General features: G+C 38.0%; 3 protein-coding genes and 1 pseudogene across 3 annotated transcripts; all 4 read left to right on the top strand.

The window, feature by feature from the left end:
- The first annotated feature begins 4,212 nt into the window (after positions 1 to 4,212).
- On the top strand, positions 4,213 to 7,301 carry LOC133979418 (nuclear factor 7, brain-like). The gene is made up of 2 exons (XM_062417929.1): positions 4,213 to 5,627; positions 7,250 to 7,301. Exons 1-2 carry the CDS (start codon positions 4,213 to 4,215, stop codon positions 7,299 to 7,301), a joined length of 1,467 nt encoding a protein of 488 aa, XP_062273913.1.
- A 1,468-nt stretch (positions 7,302 to 8,769) lies between these two features.
- Positions 8,770 to 10,197, top strand: LOC133979734 (nuclear factor 7, ovary-like; annotated as a pseudogene).
- A 5,145-nt stretch (positions 10,198 to 15,342) lies between these two features.
- On the top strand, positions 15,343 to 16,770 carry LOC133979690 (zinc-binding protein A33-like). Its single transcript, XM_062418262.1, has one exon. It carries the CDS (start codon positions 15,343 to 15,345, stop codon positions 16,768 to 16,770), a length of 1,428 nt encoding a protein of 475 aa, XP_062274246.1.
- A 3,225-nt stretch (positions 16,771 to 19,995) lies between these two features.
- LOC133979622 (nuclear factor 7, brain-like) lies at positions 19,996 to 21,423 on the top strand. The gene has a single exon (XM_062418181.1). The coding sequence runs from the start codon at positions 19,996 to 19,998 to the stop codon at positions 21,421 to 21,423; it is 1,428 nt and encodes a 475-aa protein (XP_062274165.1).

Below are 21,423 nucleotides of genomic sequence, written 5' to 3'. Positions count from 1 at the left end.
TCTCTTTAGAATAAATGTATTAACGATGGTGACTCCTGCTTTTGATATTATGCTGACTTTGTAATGAATTTCAACAGAATATTTACTGATGTTGTTAAATACTCTGATTGCTCTGATGCTTTCAAATCTCAAAGCTGTTAATTATCCTTAGTTATCAGCATCTTGTTTTTAGTCAGACAACATTGTATAGTAGTATATATCCACTGTACTGAATGCTTTGATTGCTTCAGTTTTGTGACAGTTTCAGTCATCAGATTTAGATTTTTATATTCTTGAGTCTTTTGAAGAGTTATTTCTGTTGTGAATGTGTTGTTTTATTCTTTGGAAACAAGAGTTTTAATATAGTTTTATTTTAATTCCGTATTTAATTCTGACAGAGCTTCTGCAGACTGTGTGTGTCATTTTGGTGGTGTATACATGGATCGATAAACTGCAATGTTGAGATGATGATCAGCATAAAAGAAACAAACACCAGTACAATTATGTTTAAAAACTGTTTTCCGAATCAACTCTATTTGATAAAATGTACTTTTGATGAGTTATTTATGTTGTAAATCTGTTGTATTATTAGAATAAAAGAAACAAACAGCAGTACAATGGAGTTTGATTTGTTTTCTTTAGTTAACAGTAATATATTTGACTCTGAGGGAAATGTTGGCGCCATCTGCTGGTGACTACGTTACAGAGCAGCGTTCACCTCTATAAACAGGAATTGACCGCAGATTTTGACATTGTTGACCAGAGCTGAGACGTCGTTACTGTCAAGGAGAAGACTGGCAATCTGACCTTTCTGGAAAAGTCCACCAAAATGTCAATAACGCAATAGCCAACAGCAGGGGGCGCTAATACGATAATTGGTTTGCTAAATTTAAAAAATAAAAACTGACAAAGAAGAGTAAAATCATTAGTTGTGGCAATAATGGCAAGCAGAAAACGTAGGGAGAAAGGTGGATGGGAAAAGTTAAAAGAAAAGAAAGCCAAGTCACTCGAGACTGATGCATCAAAATGTAAAAAGCTCACAGAGATTTGTGGCTGCATTACAACTCCAGCAGCAGTAGATGTAGTCCTAGACGTTGGACAAAGTGTTGAGGAGCAGGTGGAAGTTGAACCTGATGAGCATCCACAGGCTGGACATGATGAGGGACAGACAGCAGAGGGACTGGTAAGTGGCAGGGACACAAAACAGTAGACTACATTTATTCAGGTTAGCATTGACCCTAGATAGAAGACCATGGTGTTTACTGAACCTGGAAAACCTCAAGCATCCATTGGTATCACTGTTGACATGCTAGCGAGTAGAGTAGGGAAAGGGCTTAAATAAAGCCTCACATTTATCCAAAAGTTTGGGGTGCTAAAATCTCACTGTCTTCCATCTGAATGCTGTTTGTTTCTGTCAACACAGCAAGCAGAGAAAGTGTGATTGTGCACAACACCGCCACATCGTGTAGAGAGGGGGAAAAACCATCCACAGGCACTAAGTCAGATAGAGCATCAGTATCATAAAAGATAAAGATAAAAAGTGACTTGACTGAAATGTATAAAAAACTGGGCTAACACCTGAAGACAATCAACCAGTGGCGGCCGGTCAATGCGGGGCGCTGGGGCGCCGCCCCCATCAAATATCTGGCCAAAATCTACTTAAACATATTAAACATAAATGAATTAGAAAATGCTAAATAATTATGAAATAAATAGTATTTGTTTGCAAGATGGTCCTGTTAGCCTCTAAGCACCTGTCATCATTCATTATAAATCGATTCCAAATGGTATTTTATTAATTTCTATATGTACTTCCTTTATGTGGGGCGCCGGACTAATGGAAGTCAATGCAAGCCCTCAAACTTTTGACAAGCATGTGACCTGAGGCTGCTCTCTCATTGGCCTGCGTCACGTTTCCCACGGGGCGCAGCTCAGTGCGCCCCGGACACGCCCACTTTTATTGGCAGCGAATTGTTGTTGTTTCATGTTTTTTAATCTACTGTGATTGGACAGTTCCGGCTGTCATTCACGCCCTCCCGTCAGCTGCTGTCACCCAAACTCCTGCTTACGGTAGGTTCAGGAGATGACGTTAAAGTGGAGCCGCGGAAATTAAAGAAGATTATTTTGTAATTTCTCTACAAAAAAATAATTTCACAAGACTTTAACTAGAAGAGAGAAAAAGGATAAAGCAGCAGCAGGTGATGGAGGAGCTGAGAGTATCTCCTGCTGCTGTTATGATAAACGGAGCTGGCTAGCTGGATGCAGTGTGAGTTATTCCTTTTATTGCTTAATCTGTTTGCTGTTTCAAAGTGTCAGCACCGAAACGTTGTGGACAACGACAGGGGAACGAGACCTAAAACATCTCTCTGAAAAAAATCAAACAGAAAGCTGCAGCCATCGAGACAATAGCATGGAGCTAAGTTGTTTTTAGCAGACTTAGCATTGCTGAGCTCTTTCTGCAGCTGTTTCACCACATCTGGCCACATGTAGACCTCTGCTATGCCAAGCTCCAGAAGAGGAACATAGATTCAGTCAGTGGCTGCATCCAGCAGCTCCAACAGGACATATAAAAGATCAGGTAGTAGCTGCATTGCTGTTATTAATATTGTAAAGTGTTAAAAAATACTTTATAAAAGACATAACTATGAAATGTAAAAAACTAAAATGCATAAATGCAGGATAAGAAATGATGGAGGTAATTTTGACTATTACAGTTGATTTGGGGTACATTTCATTATTAAAGTTAAATAAATTATGCCTAATCACAGCAGTGTATAGTGCTTAATGCGCCATCTATTGTCATGTTTAGGTATTGCAACAACTAACAGATTACAGTGAAATCAGGACTGAAGACACAATAACTAAAATATAGGTGGTGTCTCTTTTTAAGCATATTACCTTATTGGTAACTCTGCTTTAACTGCTGGTATCTTTAAGTGATGTGAGTGAAATGTGCATTTTATCATATCTGGTTATAATTTTTTATTCCTCTCTCTGTGGGTCAGAGATACCATACTGGGACAAACCAGGGGACATTATAGTGTGTTGTGTTGTTTTTAGATTCGTTTTTCTTTCTTATTTATATTTTTTTGCTGCGGTATGAAGTGGTGCTACGGCTTATTTGACACTAACCCTAGGACCACCAACCATCAAACTGCGCCCCCCCAAACATTTTTGTCACCAGCCGCCACTGCAATCAACATTAAAATGTTCCATCTACTAAAAAATATAATCAAGAAACAAACATCAAGGTGGACAATCAAAGAACATTAATAGACAATAAATAAAGACAAGCTACATAAAATCAGGATAATAAGCAAAACACAGCAGCAGCCAGATCCTACAATACAGTAGAAGTAAAGATAAGGTTGTCAGGTCCTCTGGTACTCAAAGAGAAATCTACAGATATTTAGATTATTTAACAACATAGAAGTGAGTAATGCTTAAAGGCTATAGGCTCAGGTACTGCTGATCACTCTCCAGTTGTCTAAAAAACAGAGAACAGATATTAAAATAATTAAGAAAATAAAGAAAATAATCATTTTGAAACAAAATAAGCCACATGCTATGCCCTCATGATTAAGGCTACTTATGAGCTGCAGCTTAAACACACAAAGTTGATTTAAATATTTGACCAACCTTAAATGAAACTAAATTAAAAGAGGTGCACTCTGAGTCAGCCTGCAGCTCTACATTCAGGAACATTTCAATATCAGCTGTTAATCTTATGATAATGACCTTTCAACCACTGCATGGTGGGACAGACTCAAGTCCTCCTGTGACCCTGAACAGGAAAATATATGAAATTGTAACTGAATGAGGACATTTTGAGAAAAGACAAAACAGTAATAAATTGTTCAACCTGAGAATTTAAAAAAAAGAAAAAAGGAATAAACAAAGTCAAACTGACATGTGGATAGAAAATGCTTCTTGGTACATGTTCCTGTTGGTTGAGAAAGAAAAATGTTGTAAAGCTGGTTTAGTGTCAGTCAGTCAGTTGAAATGTTCACTCCTCCCTGAAGCAATAAAGCACCATCCTCTCCTTATGTCATGTTTATAAGTGAGTACAAATGAAAGTAGATTTTTACACATCGTTGATCAGAGCTGAGACGCCATTACAGGTTGTGAGATCTCTGCTCGAAAACACTCGTTTGAAGGATTTGAAGTGATCAAGTGAAGGAACAGTAAGTTGGTGAGTCTGACTATTGAAAGATCATTTAGACAACAGAGAAAATGGCTGAGAAAATTGCTCTTCTTGAACGTTACCTGCACTGCCATGTGTGTTCAGAGACTTTCAGAGATCCTGTGTCTCTGAGCTGCAGCCATAAATTTTGTTCAAGCTGTCTGCAAAAATTCTGGGAACAAGCTAAAAACAAAAACTGTCCCATTTGTAAAAGAAAATCTTCAAAGGATCATCCATATGTGGACTTCACACTGAAGGAACTAGCTGACTCCTTTGCTGGGAGACAGAAAGCTGGATCATCTGAGACAGTAAAAGCAGAAAAGAAGGTGGAGGTGGTGTGTAGCAAACATCAAGAAGAGCCTAAATTGTTCTGTAAAGATGAACAGAGAGCTGTGTGTCCTGTCTGTGATTTTTCTCTCCACCACGGTCACAAGGTGGTTCCTGTAGAAGAAGCAGTCAGTGACCTGAAGGACCAGCTGAAATGTGACTTAAAGTCTCTACAGGACAAGAAGGACAAATACAAACAAGTGGAGAAAACATACAATGAAATGATTCAACACTTCACAAAGCAGCTGTTGTCCACAGAGAGGCAGATCAGAGCAGAGTTCAACAAGCTCCACCAGTTCCTGAGAGAGGAAGAGGAGTCCAGACTGGCAGCTCTGAGGGAGGAAGAGGAGCAGAAGGGGAAGACTATGAGCAGAGAGATGAAGAGGATTCAGGAGCAGATCTCCTCTCTGTCAGACAGTATCTCTGCTGTTGAAGAAGACCTGCAGAAACACAACGTGTCATTCCTCAGCAGTTATAAACCCACTCAGACCAGAGCCAGAGCCCAGAGCTCACTGTCAGATCCACAGCTGGTCTCAGGAGCGCTGATAGATGAGGCCAAACACCTGGGCAACCTGTCCTTCAGAGTCTGGGAGAAGATGAAGGAGAAGGTCCACTTCAGTCCTGTCATTCTGGACCCAAACACTGCATACCCCCGTCTTTATCTGTCTGATGATCTGACCAGTGTGAGATATGGAGACACAAAGCAGCAGCTCCCTGATAATCCAGAGAGACACACTAATGGTGCCTCTATTCTGGGCTCTGAAGGCTTCAGCTCAGGGAAACACAGCTGGGAGGTGGAGGTGGGAGACCATCCTGTCTGGAATGTGGGTTTGGCTAAAGAGTCAGTTGACAGGAAGGGAAAGCGATTTGCTAAACCAGAATATGGAATCTGGTGTTTAAAGCATCGCAGTGGAGAATACACTAATGTTGTTGGTCAGACTGTCACAGTGAAGAAGAGTCTCCAGAGGATCAGAGTCCAGCTGGACTATGACAGAGGGGAGGTGTCCTTCTACGACCCTGAAGACAATACTCACATCTACACTCACAGAGACACTTTCACTGATAAAGTATTCCTTTATTTAAATGTTGGATCAGCTGGTGATGCTAAAACCACTGATATCAAAATCTGTTCAGGAAGGTTTGTGTTATCAACATTTTGATTTTACTTTTTTACAATTTTTTCTTCTTTCTGAAGCAGATTTGATTCCATGTTGAGGGTCAATGAATTTTGTTGCTCAGTGAAACAAAATATCCAAACTGGTTTTAATGTACAAATCAGACACATGTGAATCTCAATAAAAGTTTTCAATTAAAAAAAAAAACACATTTAAAAAAGATTAAATAAATAATAATAAAGTTTGATCCAGAAGAAAAAATCATCACTGTATCACTGAGACTGTGTTACATCATCTAAAGGTTGAACTTTTATAAAGGTACAAATCAAATCTGTTTTTATTATAACTTTTAAACCTGGTTAGTAGCATCTTGTTTTTATTCATAACACAATATAATATAGATATAATAAACACTGTAATGACTGTATGAAATAATACAGGTGGGGAACTTTTTAAACTTTCATTGTAATTAGAAATCAATCTTTTGATGAGTTAATTCAGTTTTTTACACTTTAAACTCTTTTAATTCAGTGTTTAATTCTGACAGATCTTCTGCAGACTGTGTGTGTCATTTTGGTGGTGTATACATGGATTGATAAACTGCAATGTTGAGATGATGATCAGCATAAAAGAAACAAACAGCAGTACAATGGAGTTTGATTTGTTTTCTTTAGTTAACAGTAAAGTATTTGAGTCTTAGGGACATGTTGGCGCCATCTGCTGGTGACAGAGTTACAGAGCAGCATTCACCTCTATAAACAGGAACTGACAGCATATATATATATTTTTTTTATAAAGCTTTATTGGTTCAACAAGCATCATTTACAGAAAAAATATGTTTTGAAACAGCAGTAGTAATATGAAAATAGGGAAACAAACAGATATACAACGCCAGGGGTTACAAACAAAACATAAAAATGAAATAAAAATGGTGTACCCAATATTAAAAAAAATATATTACAATTATAACAATACATTAAATTTGGAGCACAGCATCAACATTTTCACAGCTTGTCTATTGCAAGAGGTAGATAATGTTTTAATGTAGGACTCTGCCTCATTTTTAAAGGCACAAAAGGAAGGTTTAGTTTTTAACACTTTACATTTAAGAATATAATACTTGGCCAGGAATACGATGAGATTACATAGAAAAAATACATCGTCTAAGTGTCTCCTATAATTTGTAAAACCAAATAATACATCATTCAAACAAAGTACAAAGGCATCATAGATATAGTCCAATATAAAACGAACATTGTTGATCAGAGATGAGATGTCATTACCGTCCAGGTGCAGACTGGCAATCTGACCTTTCTGGAAATGTCCACCAAAAAGTCCGATAACGCAACAGCCAACAGCAGGGGGCGCTAATACGATAATTGGTTTGCCAAATGTAAAAAAAAAAAAAAAACTGACAAAGATGAAAATCATTAGTTGTGGCATAATGGCAAGCAGAGAATGTAAGGTGGATGGAAAAAGTTAAAAGAAAAGAAAGCCAGGTCTCTCGAGACTGATGCATCAAAATGTAAAAAGTAGGGATGTCCGATATTATCGGCCCTCCGATATTATCGGCCGATATTCACTTAAAAATGTAATATCGGGAAGTATCGGTATCAGGTTTTTATAACCGATATTTGTTTTGTAGGCTTCAGCATTTCCGAACCTGCATGAACACAGCATGGGACGTTTGCGCTTGATGAAGTATAACAACAACAACACGCTGGACTCGTGGGTTGCTAACCGTGGCGAACAAGTTCATAGCGTCCACCGCCATGTACACGAACACACAAACAGAAACGAGGTTTACCTCCTCGTTGTTTTCTCTGTTATGCTTTTGGCGAGTCGCCTCTGTGACGTCACCGTCAGAGTCCGGTGGGTCCTATCTGGGTCCTACTCTGCTAGAGACACAACAGCTGAGAGGACCGAGTGAGAGGACGTTCCTATAAAAGGTCCCGCCTCCAGAAACGGGGCTTATGTCTGTGGTTTGGAGCTATTTCCAAGTGTTCCCTACGGATATTAAATTAGTAATTTGCAATGACTGCAAAGCAGCATAATAAATATGGCAGTGCCATATTGCCACTTTTTTCCCTAACTTAAATTGAAGTTGTTCTCTTATTTTGCACAGACAGTGTTTACATTTGGAATGCCATGTTGCATTTATGTATGCATCCAGCGGGGCCTCACAATAAAATTAGGCATAATGTGTTAATTCAACAAAAGGAGATATGTTATGTTGTTATCTGACAGTTTTGGTGTAAAAAGCCTGCAAATATCGGTATCGGGTGATATCGGTATCGTAAATTAAGGGTTTGGGAATATCGGAACATCCCTAGTAAAAAGCTCACAGAGCTTTGTGGCTGCATTAAAACTGCAGTGTTGAGGAGCAGGTGGAAGTTAAACCTGATGAGCTAAAAGATAAAGATAAAAAGTGACTTGACTGAAATGAATAAAAAACTGGGCTAACGCCTGATGACAGTCAGCATTAAAATTGTCCATCTACTAATAAATATAATCAACAAACAAACATCAAGGTGGACAATCAAAGAACATTAATAGACAATAAATAAAAACAATGTCACATAAAATCAAGATAATAAGCAAAACATAGCAGCAGCCAGATCCTATAATACAGTAGAAGTAAAGATAAGGTTGTCAGGTCCTCTGGTACTCAGATAGAAATCTACAGATATTTAGATTATTTAACATCATAGAAGTGAGTAATGCTTAAAGGCTATAGGCTCAGGGACTGCTGATCACTCTGAGGGGGATCAGCATGAGGACATTTGGAGAAAAGAAAAAACAACAATGAATTGTTCAACCTGACAATAAAAAAAAAAAGAGGAGTAAACAAAGTCAAACTGACATGTTGATATAAAATGTTTCCTGGTACATGTTCCTGCTAGTTGAGAAAGAAAAATGTTGTTAAGCTGATTTAGTGAAATGTTCACTCCTCCCTGAAACAGTGAAGCACCATACTCTGCTTATTTCATGTTTATAAGTGAGTACAAATGAAAGTAAACTTTGACATTGTTGATCAGAGCTCAGACGCCATTACAGGTTGTGAGATCTCTGCTGGAAAACACTCATATGAAGGATTTGAAGCGATCAAATGAAGGGACAGTAACTTGGTGAGTCTGACTATTGATAATTTAGACAACAGAGAAAATGGCTGAGAAAGATGCTGTTCTTGAACGTTACCTGAGCTGCCACGTGTGTTCAGAGACTTTCAGAGATCCTGTGTCTCTGAGCTGCAGCCATAAATTTTGTTCAAGTTGTCTGCAAACATTCTGGGAACAAGCTAAAAACAAAAACTGTCCCATTTGTAAAAGAAAATTCTCCAAAGACAATCCTGGAGTTAACTTCACACTGAAGGAACTAGCTGACTCCTTTGCTGGGAAACAGAAAGCTGGATCATCTGAGACAGAAAAAGGAGAAAACAAGGTGGAGGTGGTGTGCAGCAAACATCAAGAAGTGCCTAAATTGTTCTGTAAAGATGAACAGAGAGCTGTGTGTCCTGTCTGTGAGTTTCCTTTCCACCAGAGTCACAAGGTGGTTCCTGTAGAACAAGCAGTCAGTGACCTGAAGGACCAGCTGAAATCTGACTTAAAGCCTCTACAGGACAAGAGGGAAAAATACAAACAAGTGGAGAAAACATACAATGAAATGATTGAACACTCCAAGAAGCAGCTGTTGTCCACAGAGAAGCAGATAAGAGCAGAGTTCAACAAGCTCCACCAGTTCCTGAAAGAGGAAGAGGAGTCCAGACTGGCAGCTCTGAGGGAGGAAGAGGATCAGAAGGGGAAGACTATGAGCAGAGAGATGAAGAGTATTCAGGAGCAGATCTCCTCTCTGTCAGACAGTATCTCTGCTGTTGAAGAAGACCTGCAGAAACACAACGTGTCATTCCTCAGCAGTTATAAACCCACTCAGACCAGAGCCAGAGCCCAGTGCTCACTGTCAGATCCACAGCTGGTCTCAGGAGCGCTGATAGATGAGGCCAAACACCTGGGCAACCTGTCCTTCAGAGTCTGGGAGAAGATGAAGGAGAAGGTCCACTTCAGTCCTGTTATTCTGGACCCAAACACTGCAGCCCGCAGTCTCTATCTGTCTGATGATCTGACCAGTGTGAGACAAGGAGACACAAAGCAGCAGCTCCCTGATAATCCAGAGAGAAACACTAATTATTCCAATGTTCTGGGCTCTGAGGGCTTCAGCTCAGGGAAACACAGCTGGGAGGTGGAGGTGGGAGACCATCCTCGCTGGAATGTGGGTCTGGCTAAAGAGTCAGTTGACAGGAAGGGAGTGCGAAAAGCTTGACCAAAATATGGAATCTGGTGTTTAATGTATGATGATGGAAAATACACTAATGGTCTTGTTAAGACTGTCACAGAGAAGAAGAGTCTCCAGAGGATCAGAGTCCAGCTGGACTATGACAGGGGGGAGGTGTCCTTCTAAGACCCTGAAGACGAGACTCACATCTACACTCACAGAGACACTTTCACTGAGAAACTCTTCCCTTATTTCACTATTGTATCAGTTGGTGATGCTAAAACCACTGATATCAAAATCTGTCAAACTGAGATTTCTCTGTGATGTTCAGGAAGGTTTGTGTTATCAACATTTTGATTTTACTTTTTTATTATTTTTTCTTTTGTCTGAAGTAGATTTGAATTCATGTTGAGGGTCACTGATTTTATGATCCAAACTGGTTTTAATGTACAAAACAGACACATGTGAATAATAGTTTTCAATTTAAAAAAAAACACTTTTAAAAGAGTATTAAAACTATCACCTATATATTCTGACTTCAATCATATTATCAAGATAAATAAAGTTTGATCCAGAAAATAAAATCATCACTGTATCACTAAGACTGTGTTACATCATCTGAGGTTGAACTTTTATAAATATACAAATCAAATCTGTTTTTATTATAACTTTTAAACCTGGTTAGTAGCATCTTTTTTTTATTCATAACACAATATAATATAGATATAATAAACACTGTAATGTCTGTATGAAATAATACAGGTGGGGAACTTTTTAAACTTTCATTGTAACTAGAAATCAATGTTTTGATGAGTTAATTCATTTTTTTACACTTTAAACTCAGAGTCTCAGTTGTTCAGTGTATCAAAAATCATTCTGGCTCTGATTGATTATTATTTGTTATTTTGTTCTTCAACAGATCTGATTTGTTGTCACAGATGTTGTTTATTTTCTTGTTTTTATGTAAAATCATGAACACCTTTTGTTCTCATCTGATTTGTTTTAAAGACGTTGAGCCGTTCAGGATTTATTTATTTTCTCTTTAGAATAAATGTATTAAAGATGGTGACTCCTGCTTTTGATATTATGCTGACTTTGTAATGAATTTCAACAGAATATTTACTGATGTTGTTAAATACACTGATTGCTCTGATGATTAGTGTGTAAGTTAGTTGTGTCACCTCTTAAAATAAAGATGAATCGACAAGAAAATATGACTACAAAATGCTGAAACTGTATCACATCATCAGGCCACAAACTTTACAAATCAAAGCTGTTAATTATCCTGGTTATCAGCATCTTGTTTTTAGTCAAACAACATTGTATAGTAGTATATATCCACTGTACTGAATGTTTTGATTGTTTCAGCTTAGTGACAGTTTCAGTCATCAGATTTAGATTTTTATGTTCTTGAGTCTTTTGATGAGTTATTTCTGTTGTGAATGTGTTGTTTTATTCTTTGGAAACAAGAGTTTTAATATAGTTTTATTTTAATTCAGTGTTTAATTCTGACAGAGCTTCTGCAGACTGTGTGTGTCATTTTGGTGGTGTACACATGGATTGATAAACTGCAATGTTGAGATGATGATCAGCATAGAAGAAACAAACACCAGTACAATGGAGTTTGATTTGTTTTCTTTAGTTTACAGTTATGTATTTGACTCTGAGGGACATGTTGGCGCCATCTGCTGGTGACAGAGTTACAGAGCAGTTTTCACCTCTATAAACAGGAACTGACAGCAGATTTTGACATTGTTGACCAGAGCTGAGACGTCGTTACTGTCAAGGAGAAGACTGGCAATCTGACCTTTCTGGAAAAGTCACCAAAAAGTCAATAACGCAATAGCCAACAGCAGGGGGCGCTAATACGATAATTGGTTTGCTAAATGTAAAAAATAAAAACTGACAAAGAAGAGTAAAATCATTAGTTGTGTTGCAATAATGGCAAGCAGAAAACGTAGGGAGAAAGGTGGATGGGAAAAGTTAAAGGAAAAGAAAGCCAAGTCTCTCGAGACTGATGCATCAAAATGTAAAAAGCTCACAGAGATTTTTGGCTGCATTACAACTGCACCACTAGCAGATGTAGTCCTAGACATCGGCCAAAGTGTTGAGGAACAGGTGGAAGTTGAACCTGATGAGCATCCACAGGCTCGACATGATGAGGGACAGACAGCAGAGGGACTGGTAAGTGGCAGGGACACAAAACAGTAGACTACATTTATTCAGGTTAGCATTGACCCTAGATAGAAGACCATGGTGTTTACTGAAACTTGAAACCCTAAAGCATCCATTGGTATCACTGTTGACATGCTAGCGAGTAGAGTAGGGAAAGGGCTTAAATAAAGCCTCACATTTAACCAAAAGTTTGGGGAGCTAAAATCTCACTGTCTTCCACCTGAGTGTTGTTTGTTTCTGTCAACACAGCAAGCAGAGAAAGTGTGATAGTGCACAATACCGCCACCTCGTGTAGAGAGGGGGAAGACCACTCACAGGCAATAAGTGAGATAGAGCATCAGTATCATAAAAGATAAAGATGAAAAGTGACTTGACTGAAATGAATAAAAAACTGGGCTAACACCTGAAGACAATCAACATTAAAATGTTCCATCTACTAAAAAATATAATCAAGAACAAACATCAAGGTGGACAATCAAAGAACATTAATAGACAATAAATAAAATAATGTTACATAAAAATCAAGATAATAAGCAAAACACAGCAGCAGCCACATCCTACAATACAGTAGAAGTAAAGATAAGGTTGTCAGGTCCTCTGGTACTCAAAGAGAAATCTACAGATATTTAGTTTATTTAACATCATAGAAGTGAGTAATGCTTAAAGGTTATAGGCTCGGGGACTGCTGATCGCTCTCAAGTTGTCTAAAAAACAGATATTAAAACAATTAAGAAAATAAAGAAAGTAATAATTCTGAAACAGAATAAGCCACATGTTATGCCAACATGATTAAGGCTACTTATGAGCTGCAGCTTAAACACACAAAGTTGATTTAAATATTTGACCAACATTTTAAAAAAATAAAATAAAAGAGGTGTACTCTGAGTCAGCCTGCAGCTCTGCATTCAGGAACATTTCAATCTCAGCTGTTAATCTTATGATAATAATCTTTCAACCACTGCATGATGGGACAGACTCAAGTCCTCCTGTGACGCTGAACAGTAAAATATATGAAATTGTTAATGAAGCAGAACATTTGGGGAAAAGAAAAGCAACAATCACTTGTTGAAGGTGAGAAAAAAATTTAATCTAACTTGACGGAATAAAGAAATTCAAAGTTACATGCGAGCAGAACATGTTTCCTGGTACATGTTGCTGTTGGTTAAGAAATAAAAATGTTGTAAAGCTGGTTTAGTGTCAGTCAGTCAGTTGAAACGTTCACTCCTCCCTGAAGCAGTAAAGCATCATCCTCTCCTTATTTCAAATTTATAAGTGAGTACAAATGAGAGTAGATTTTGCCGTCATTGATCAGAGCTGAGACATCGTTACAGGCTGAGAGATTTTCTGCTGAAAAACACCTTTGAAGGACTGAAAGTAGAAAGCTGTTTTCAGTGTTTTGTCTGAACTCTTTGAAATGTAGAGTCAAAACATTCAATCTGATCAGTTGTTCACAAAGTTTTCAGAGTCTCAAAAATCACCAGGAATCTTTAAAAAAAATTGGTTCTTTAAGACAATGTTTCAACCCTGAAATATACCATTATGTTTTGCCTTTTCCTCTTACTGTGATTTTAAGAATAAAGTAAAATGACGTACATTTGGTTATGTTTCACACACTTTTTTTTGGTTTACATTTCATATCTATGGGTTACATCACATTAAACTCAATCAGTAAGTGCTCTATAAATCAGCAGGTGTGGGGTTAACATATTTACTTCTTAACACTTTATCTTATTCTCTAGTATAGTCATTATCAAATGTACTTATCATCATGAGCATAATTTTATACACCACAAAATAATCGAAATAATGAGTTTATGAGACTTATACATTCAAAATATCTTCAAGACATTGACAAAACATTCATGTGTCGTTTCTAATTAAAATATATGATCATTTCTTATTTGTGTAACTGAGCAGAAGGCTCATTGAGACCAGGTAAATTTGCAGTTACAGACATGTGGCTGGTTATAATGACAGAACATTTTATTTCATTCATGAAAAAAAGGTCAAAATTCTTGAAACCAAAACTTTAATTAAAATATGACATAATAAAACGGATAAATGCTGGCTGTCACACAAGTTTACACCCAGAAATATAAAAAACTCATAACAAGTAAAACAACATGGTTAGACTTTGTGCTGTTTTAGGGCAGAAAAGGGAGGAAGATGCACATCACACATTTACACACTACACACTGCACAAACACACAAAAACCATTTTCGGGTTGTATGCATTTCCATAACAAGTGAAAATGTAGCAAAGTTCTTCCGCTGAAAACATTATCAATATATAACTGCTGCTGCAAAGACTCGAACCAGAGTATCCTGAACTAATGACGGACACGATGCCCGTTACGCCACCGCTTCGTTTCATCATTGTTAATACATATTTGTTCCTTTGTTGTATGTCTAAATAAAATGTACTGCATTGTGTGGTCATTGAAAAAAGAAAAATTATTTAATTGGAATGTTCTTATCCCAAAACATAATATTTTAACATTTAATATATTCATATTTTTAATAAAACTAGGATTTCAAGCGTATTTAACTTATAATATTAAGTTTTGACTATAGTACTTTTAAGTAGACTCCACAATTATTTTTCGATTGTTGATTATTTCAACCATTTAAGTGAATATAACTTAAAAATGTAAAATTCTGACTATTGTACATTTAAGTTGACTATACTTGAGCAAATTAATTTTGAGGCAATCACTTGAATCAAATGGTTTAAGTACAATCAACTTATCCAGGTTTACAGCAGCTCTGCATTCAGGAACATTTCAATCTCTCACATTTGTTTTTCAGCCTCTTTCAACCATTGCGTGATGGGACAGACTTAAGTCCTCCTGTGACCTTGAACAGGCAAATATATGAAATTGTAACTGAATGAGGACATTTTCAGAAGAGAAAAAAACAGCAATACATTTTTCAACCTGAGATTTTTTTTTTTTTAAAGGAATACACAGGGTCAAACTGATAGAAAATGCTTCCTGGTACATGTTCCTGTTGGTTGAGAAATAAAAATGTTGCAAAGCTGGTTTAGTGTCAGTCAGTCAGTTGAAATGTTCACTCCTCCCTGAAGCAATAAAGCACCATCCTCCCCTTATGTCATGTTTATAAGTGAGTACAAATGAAAGTAGATTTTTACATTGTTGATCAGAGCTGAGACGCCATTACAGGTTGTGAGATTTCTGCTGGAAAACACAAATTTAAAGGATTTAAAGTGATCAAGTGAAGGGACAGTAACTTGGTGAGTCTAACTATTGAAAGATAATTTAGACAACAAAACAAATGGCTGAGAATGATGCTCTTTTTGAACGTTACCTGAGCTGCCATGTGTGTTCAGAGACTTTCAGAGATCCTGTGTCTCTGAGCTGCAGCCACAAATTTTGTTCAAGCTGTCTGCAAAAATTCTGGGACCAAGCTAAAAACAAAAACTGTCCCATTTGTAAAAGAAAATCGTCAAAGGATAATCCACATGTGGACTTCACACTGAAGGAACTAGCTGACTCCTTTGCTGGGAAACTGAAAGTTGGATCACCTGAGACCGAAAAAGTAGAAAAGAAGGTGGAGGTGGTGTGTAGCAAACATCAAGAAGAGCCTAAATTGTTCTGTAAAGATGAACAGAGAGCTGTGTGTCCTACCTGTGATTTTCCTCACCAAATCGGTCACAAGGTGGTTCCTGTAGAACAAGCAGTCAGTGACCTGAAGGACCAGCTGAAATCTGACTTAAAGCCTCTACAGGACAAGAGGGACAAATACAAACAAGTGGAGAAAACATACAATGAAATGATTCAACACTCCAAGAAGCAGCTGTTGTCCACAGAGAAGCAGATCAGAGCAGAGTTCAACAAGCTCCACCAGTTCCTGAAAGAGGAAGAGGAGTCCAGACTGGCAGCTCTGAGGGAGGAAGAGGAGCAGAAGGGGAAGACTATGAGCAGAGAGATGAAGAGGATTCAGGAGCAGATCTCCTCTCTGTCAGACAGTATCTCTGCTGTTGAAGAAGACCTGCAGAAACACAACGTGTCATTCCTCAACAGTTATAAACCCACTCAGACCAGAGCCAGAGCCCAGAGCTCACTGTCAGATCCACAGCTGGTCTCAGGAGCGCTGATAGATGAGGCCAGACACCTGGGCAACCTGTCCTTCAGAGTCTGGGAGAAGATGAAGGAGAAGGTCCACTTCAGTCCTGTCATTCTGGACCCAAACACTGCCAGTGGATGGTTCTATCTGTCTGATGATCTGACCAGTGTGAGATATGGAGACACATATCAGCAGCTCCCTGATAATCCAGAGAGAAACACTAATGCTCCCACTGTTCTGGGCTCTGAGGGTTTCAGCTCAGGGAAACACAGCTGGGAGGTGGAGGTGGGAGACCATCCTGTCTGGTCTGTGGGTTTGGCTAAAGATTCAGTTGACAGGAAGGGAGAGATATTTCTAACACCAGAATATGGATTCTGGTGTATAACACATCGTAGTGGAAAATACACTAATTGTGTTGGTGAGACTGTCACAGTGAAGAAGAGTCTCCAGAGGATCAGAGTCCAGCTGGACTATGACAAGGGGGAGGTGTCCTTCTACGACCCTGAAGACGAGACTCACATCTTCACTCACAGAGACACTTTCACTGAGAAACTCTTCCCTTTTTTCTGTATTGGAAAGTCTGGTGATGCTAAAACCACTGATATCAAAATCTGTCAAACTGAGATTTCTCTGTGATGTTCAGGAAGGTTTGTGTTATCAACATTTTGATTTTACCTTTTTTCTTTTGTTTTAAACAGATTTGATTTTTTGTTGTTGTCTTTTTTTGTCTCAATTAAACAAATTATCCAAACTGGTTTTCAAGTACAAAACAGAAAAAGTCACTTTTAAAGAAAATTAAAACTATTACTTATATATTCTGACTTCAATCACATTTTCAAGATAAATAAAATCATCACTGTATCTCTGAGACTGTGTTACATCATCTGAGGTTGAACTTTTATAAATATACAAATCAAAACAGTTTTTATTATAACTTTTAAACCTGGTTAGTAGCATCTTGTTTTTATTCAGAACACAATATAATATAGATATAATAAACACTGTAATGACTGTATGAAATAATACAGGTGGGGAACTTTTCAAACTTTAATTGAAATTTGAAATCAATCTTTTGTGAGTTAATTCACTTTTTTTTTTACACTTAACTCAGAGTCTCAGTTGTTCAGTGTATCAAAAATACTTCTGGCTCTGATTGATTATTATTTGTTATTTTGTTCTTCAAAAGATCAGATTTGTTGTCACAGATATTATTTATTTCTTGTTTTTATGTAAAATCATGAACACCTAAACTTTTGTTCTCATCTGAATTGTTTAAAGACGTTGAGCCGTTCAGGATTTATTTATTTTCTCTTTAGAATAAATGTATTAAAGATGGTGACTCCTGCTTTTGATATTATGCTGACTTTGTAATGAATTTCAACAGAATATTTACTGATGTTGTAAAATACTCTGATTGCTCCGATGCTTTCAAATCTCAAAGCTGTTAATTGTCCTTAGTTATCAGCATCTTGTTTTTAGTCAGACAACATTGTATAGTAGTATATATCCAATGCACTGAATGCTTTGATTGTTTCAGTTTTGTGACAGTTTCAGTCATCAGATTTAGATTTTTATATTCTTGAGTCTTTTGAGGAGTTATTTCTGTTGTGAATGTGTTGTTTTATTCTTTGGAAACAAGAGTTTTAATATAGTTTTATTTTAATTCAGTGTTTAATTCTGACAGAGCTTCTGCAGACTGTGTGTGTCATTTTGGTGGTGTATACATGGATCGATAAACTGCAATGTTGAGATGATGATCAGCATAAAAGAAACAAACACCAGTACAATTATGTTTAAAAACTGTTTTCCGAATAAACTCTATTTGATAAAATGTACTTTTGATGAGTTATTTATGTTGTAAATCTGTTGTATTATTAGAATAAAAGAAACAAACAGCAGTACAATGGAGTTTGATTTGTTTTCTTTAGTTAACAGTAATATATTTGACTCTGAGGGAAATGTTGGCGCCATCTGCTGGTGACTACGTTACAGAGCAGCGTTCACCTCTATAAACAGGAATTGACCGCAGATTTTGACATTGTTGACCAGAGCTGAGATGTCGTTACTGTCAAGGAGAAGACTGGCAATCTGACCTTTCTGGAAAAGTCCACCAAAATGTCAATAACGCAATAGCCAACAGCAGGGGGCGCTAATACGATAATTGGTTTGCTAAATTTAAAAAATAAAAACTGACAAAGAAGAGTAAAATCATTAGTTGTGGCAATAATGGCAAGCAGAAAACGTAGGGAGAAAGGTGGATGGGAAAAGTTAAAAGAAAAGAAAGCCAAGTCACTCGAGACTGATGCATCAAAATGTAAAAAGCTCACAGAGATTTGTGGCTGCATTACAACTCCAGCAGCAGTAGATGTAGTCCTAGACGTTGGACAAAGTGTTGAGGAGCAGGTGGAAGTTGAACCTGATGAGCATCCACAGGCTGGACATGATGAGGGACAGACAGCAGAGGGACTGGTAAGTGGCAGGGACACAAAACAGTAGACTACATTTATTCAGGTTACCATTGACCCTAGATAGAAGACCATGGTGTTGAATGAAACTGCAAACCCTCAAGCATCCATTGGTATCACTTTTGACATGCTAGCGAGTAGAGTATGGAAAGGGCTTATATAAAGCCTCACATTTAACAAAAAGTTTCAGGAGCTAAAATCTCACTGTCTTCCATCTGAGTGCTGTTTGTTCCGGTCAACATAGCAAGCAGAGAAAGTGTGATTGTGCACAATACCGCCACCTCGTGTAGAGGTGAGGAAAAACCATCCAAAGGAACTAAGTGAGTTAGAGCATCAGTATCATAAAAGATAAAGATAAAAAGTGACTTGAGTGAAATTATTAAAAAACTGGGCTAACACCTGAAGACAGTCAGCATTGAAATTGTCCATCTACTAATAAATATAATCAACAAACAAACATCAAGGTGGACAATCAAAGAACATTAATAGACAATAAATAAAAACAATGTTACATAAAATCAGGATAATAAGCAAAACACAGCAGCAGCCAGATCCTACAATACAGTAGAAGTAAAGATAAGGTTGTCAGGTCCTCTGGTACTCAAAGAGAAATCTACAGATATTTAGATTATTTAACAACATAGAAGTGAGTAATGCTTAAAGGCTATAGGCTCAGGGACTGCTGATCACTCTCCAGTTGTCTAAAAAACAGAGAACAGATATTAAAATAATTAAGAAAATAAAGAAAATAATCATTTTGAAACAAAATAAGCCACATGCTATGTTCACGTGATTAAGGCTACTTATGAGCTGCAGCTTAAACACACAAAGTTGATTTAAATATTTGACCAACCTTAAATGAAACTAAAATAAAAGAGGTGTACTCTGAGTCAGCCTGCAGCTCTGCATTCAGGAATATTTCAATCTCAGCTGTTAATCTTATGATAATGACCTTTCAACCACTGCATGATGGGACAGACTCAAGTACTCCTGTTACTCTTTCTTTGGAGAAAAGAAAAAAACAACAATAAATTGTTCAAGGTGAGAAAAAATATGTATGAGGAAATAAACAAAACATGTACTGTAAGTAGAAAATGTTTCCTGGTACATGTTCCTGCTAGTTGAAAAAAAAATCTTGTAAAGCTGGTTTAATGTCAGTCAGTTGAAATGTTCACGCCTCCCTGAAGGAGTAAAGGTCCATCCTCTCCTTATTTCATGTTTATAAGTGAGTACAAATGAAAGTAGATTTTGACATCGTTGATCAGAGCTGAGACGCCATTACAGGGTGTGAGATCTCTGCTGGAAAACACACATTTGAAGGATTTGAGGTGATCAAGTGAAGGAACAGTAACTTGGTGAGTCTAACTATTGAAAGATCATTTAAACAACAGAGAAAATGGCTGAGAAAGATGCTCTTTTTGAACGTTTCCTGAGCTGCCATGTGTGTTCAGAGACTTTCAGAGATCCTGTGTCTCTGAGCTGCGGCCACAGTTTCTGTTCAAGCTGTCTGCAAAAATTCTGGGAACAAGCTAAAAACCAAAACTGTCCCATTTGTAAAAGGACATTTTCAAAGGATCGTCCATATGTGAACTTTTCACTGAAGGAACTAGCTGACTCATTTACTGGGAAACAGAAAGCTGGATCATCTGAGACAGAAAAAGGAGAAAAGAAGGTGGAGGTGGTGTGCAGCAAACATCAAGAAGAGCCTAAATTGTTCTGTAAAGATGAACAGAGAGCTGTGTGTCCTGTCTGTGAGTTTTCTCTCCATCACGGTCACAAGGTGGTTCCTGTAGAAGAAGCAGTCAGTGACCTGAAGGACCAGCTGAAATCTGACTTAAAGCCTCTACAGGACAAGAAGAACAAATATGAAGAAGTGGAGAAAACATACAATGAAATGATTCAACACTCCAAGAAGCAGCTGTTGTCCACAGAGAAGCAGATCAGAGCAGAGTTCAACAAGCTCCACCAGTTCCTGAAAGAGGAAGAGGAGTCCAGACTGACAGCTCTGAGGGAGGAAGAGGAGCAGAAGGGGAAGACTATGAGCAGAGAGATGAAGAGGATTCAGGAGCAGATCTCCTCTCTGTCAGACAGTATCTCTGCTGTTGAAGAAGACCTGCAGAAACACAACGTGTCATTCCTCAGCAGTTATAAACACACTCAGACCAGAGCCAGAGCCCAGAGCTCACTGTCAGATCCACAGCTGGTCTCAGGAGCGCTGATAGATGAGGCCAAACACCTGGGCAACCTGTCCTTCAGAGTCTGGGAGAAGATGAAGGAGAAGGTCCACTTCAGTCCTTTCATTCTGGACCCAAACACTGCCAGTGGATGGTTCTATCTGTCTGATGATCTGACCAGTGTGAGAAATGGAGACACAGATCAGCAGCTCCCTGATAATCCAGAGAGAAACACTAAGTATGCCACTGTTCTGGGCTCTGAGGGCTTCGGCTCAGGGAAACACAGCTGGGACGTGGAGGTGGGAGACCATCCTGACTGGACTGTGGGTTTGGCTAAAGAGTCAATTAACAGGAAGGGAAATATATTTCTAACACCAGAATATGGATTCTGGTGTTTGCTGCATCGCAGTGGAAAATACACTGATGATGTTGGTGACACTGTCAGAGTGAAGAAGAGTCTCCAGAGGATCAGAGTCCAGCTGGACTATGACAGGGGGGAGGTGTCCTTCTACGACCCTGAAGACGAGACTCACATCTACACTCACAGAGACACTTTCACTGAGAAACTCTTCCCTTATTTTTGTATTGGACGAGCTGGTGATGCTAAAACCACTGATATCAAAATCTGTCAAACTGAGATTTCTCTGTGA

The sequence above is a fragment of the Scomber scombrus genome, chromosome 4 (assembly GCF_963691925.1).
Source record: "Scomber scombrus chromosome 4, fScoSco1.1, whole genome shotgun sequence".
In the NCBI taxonomy this organism is placed as follows: Eukaryota; Metazoa; Chordata; class Actinopteri; order Scombriformes; family Scombridae; genus Scomber; species Scomber scombrus.
Note: the sequence above shows the minus strand (reverse complement) of the source record. Positions and strands in the feature narration are given on the sequence as shown.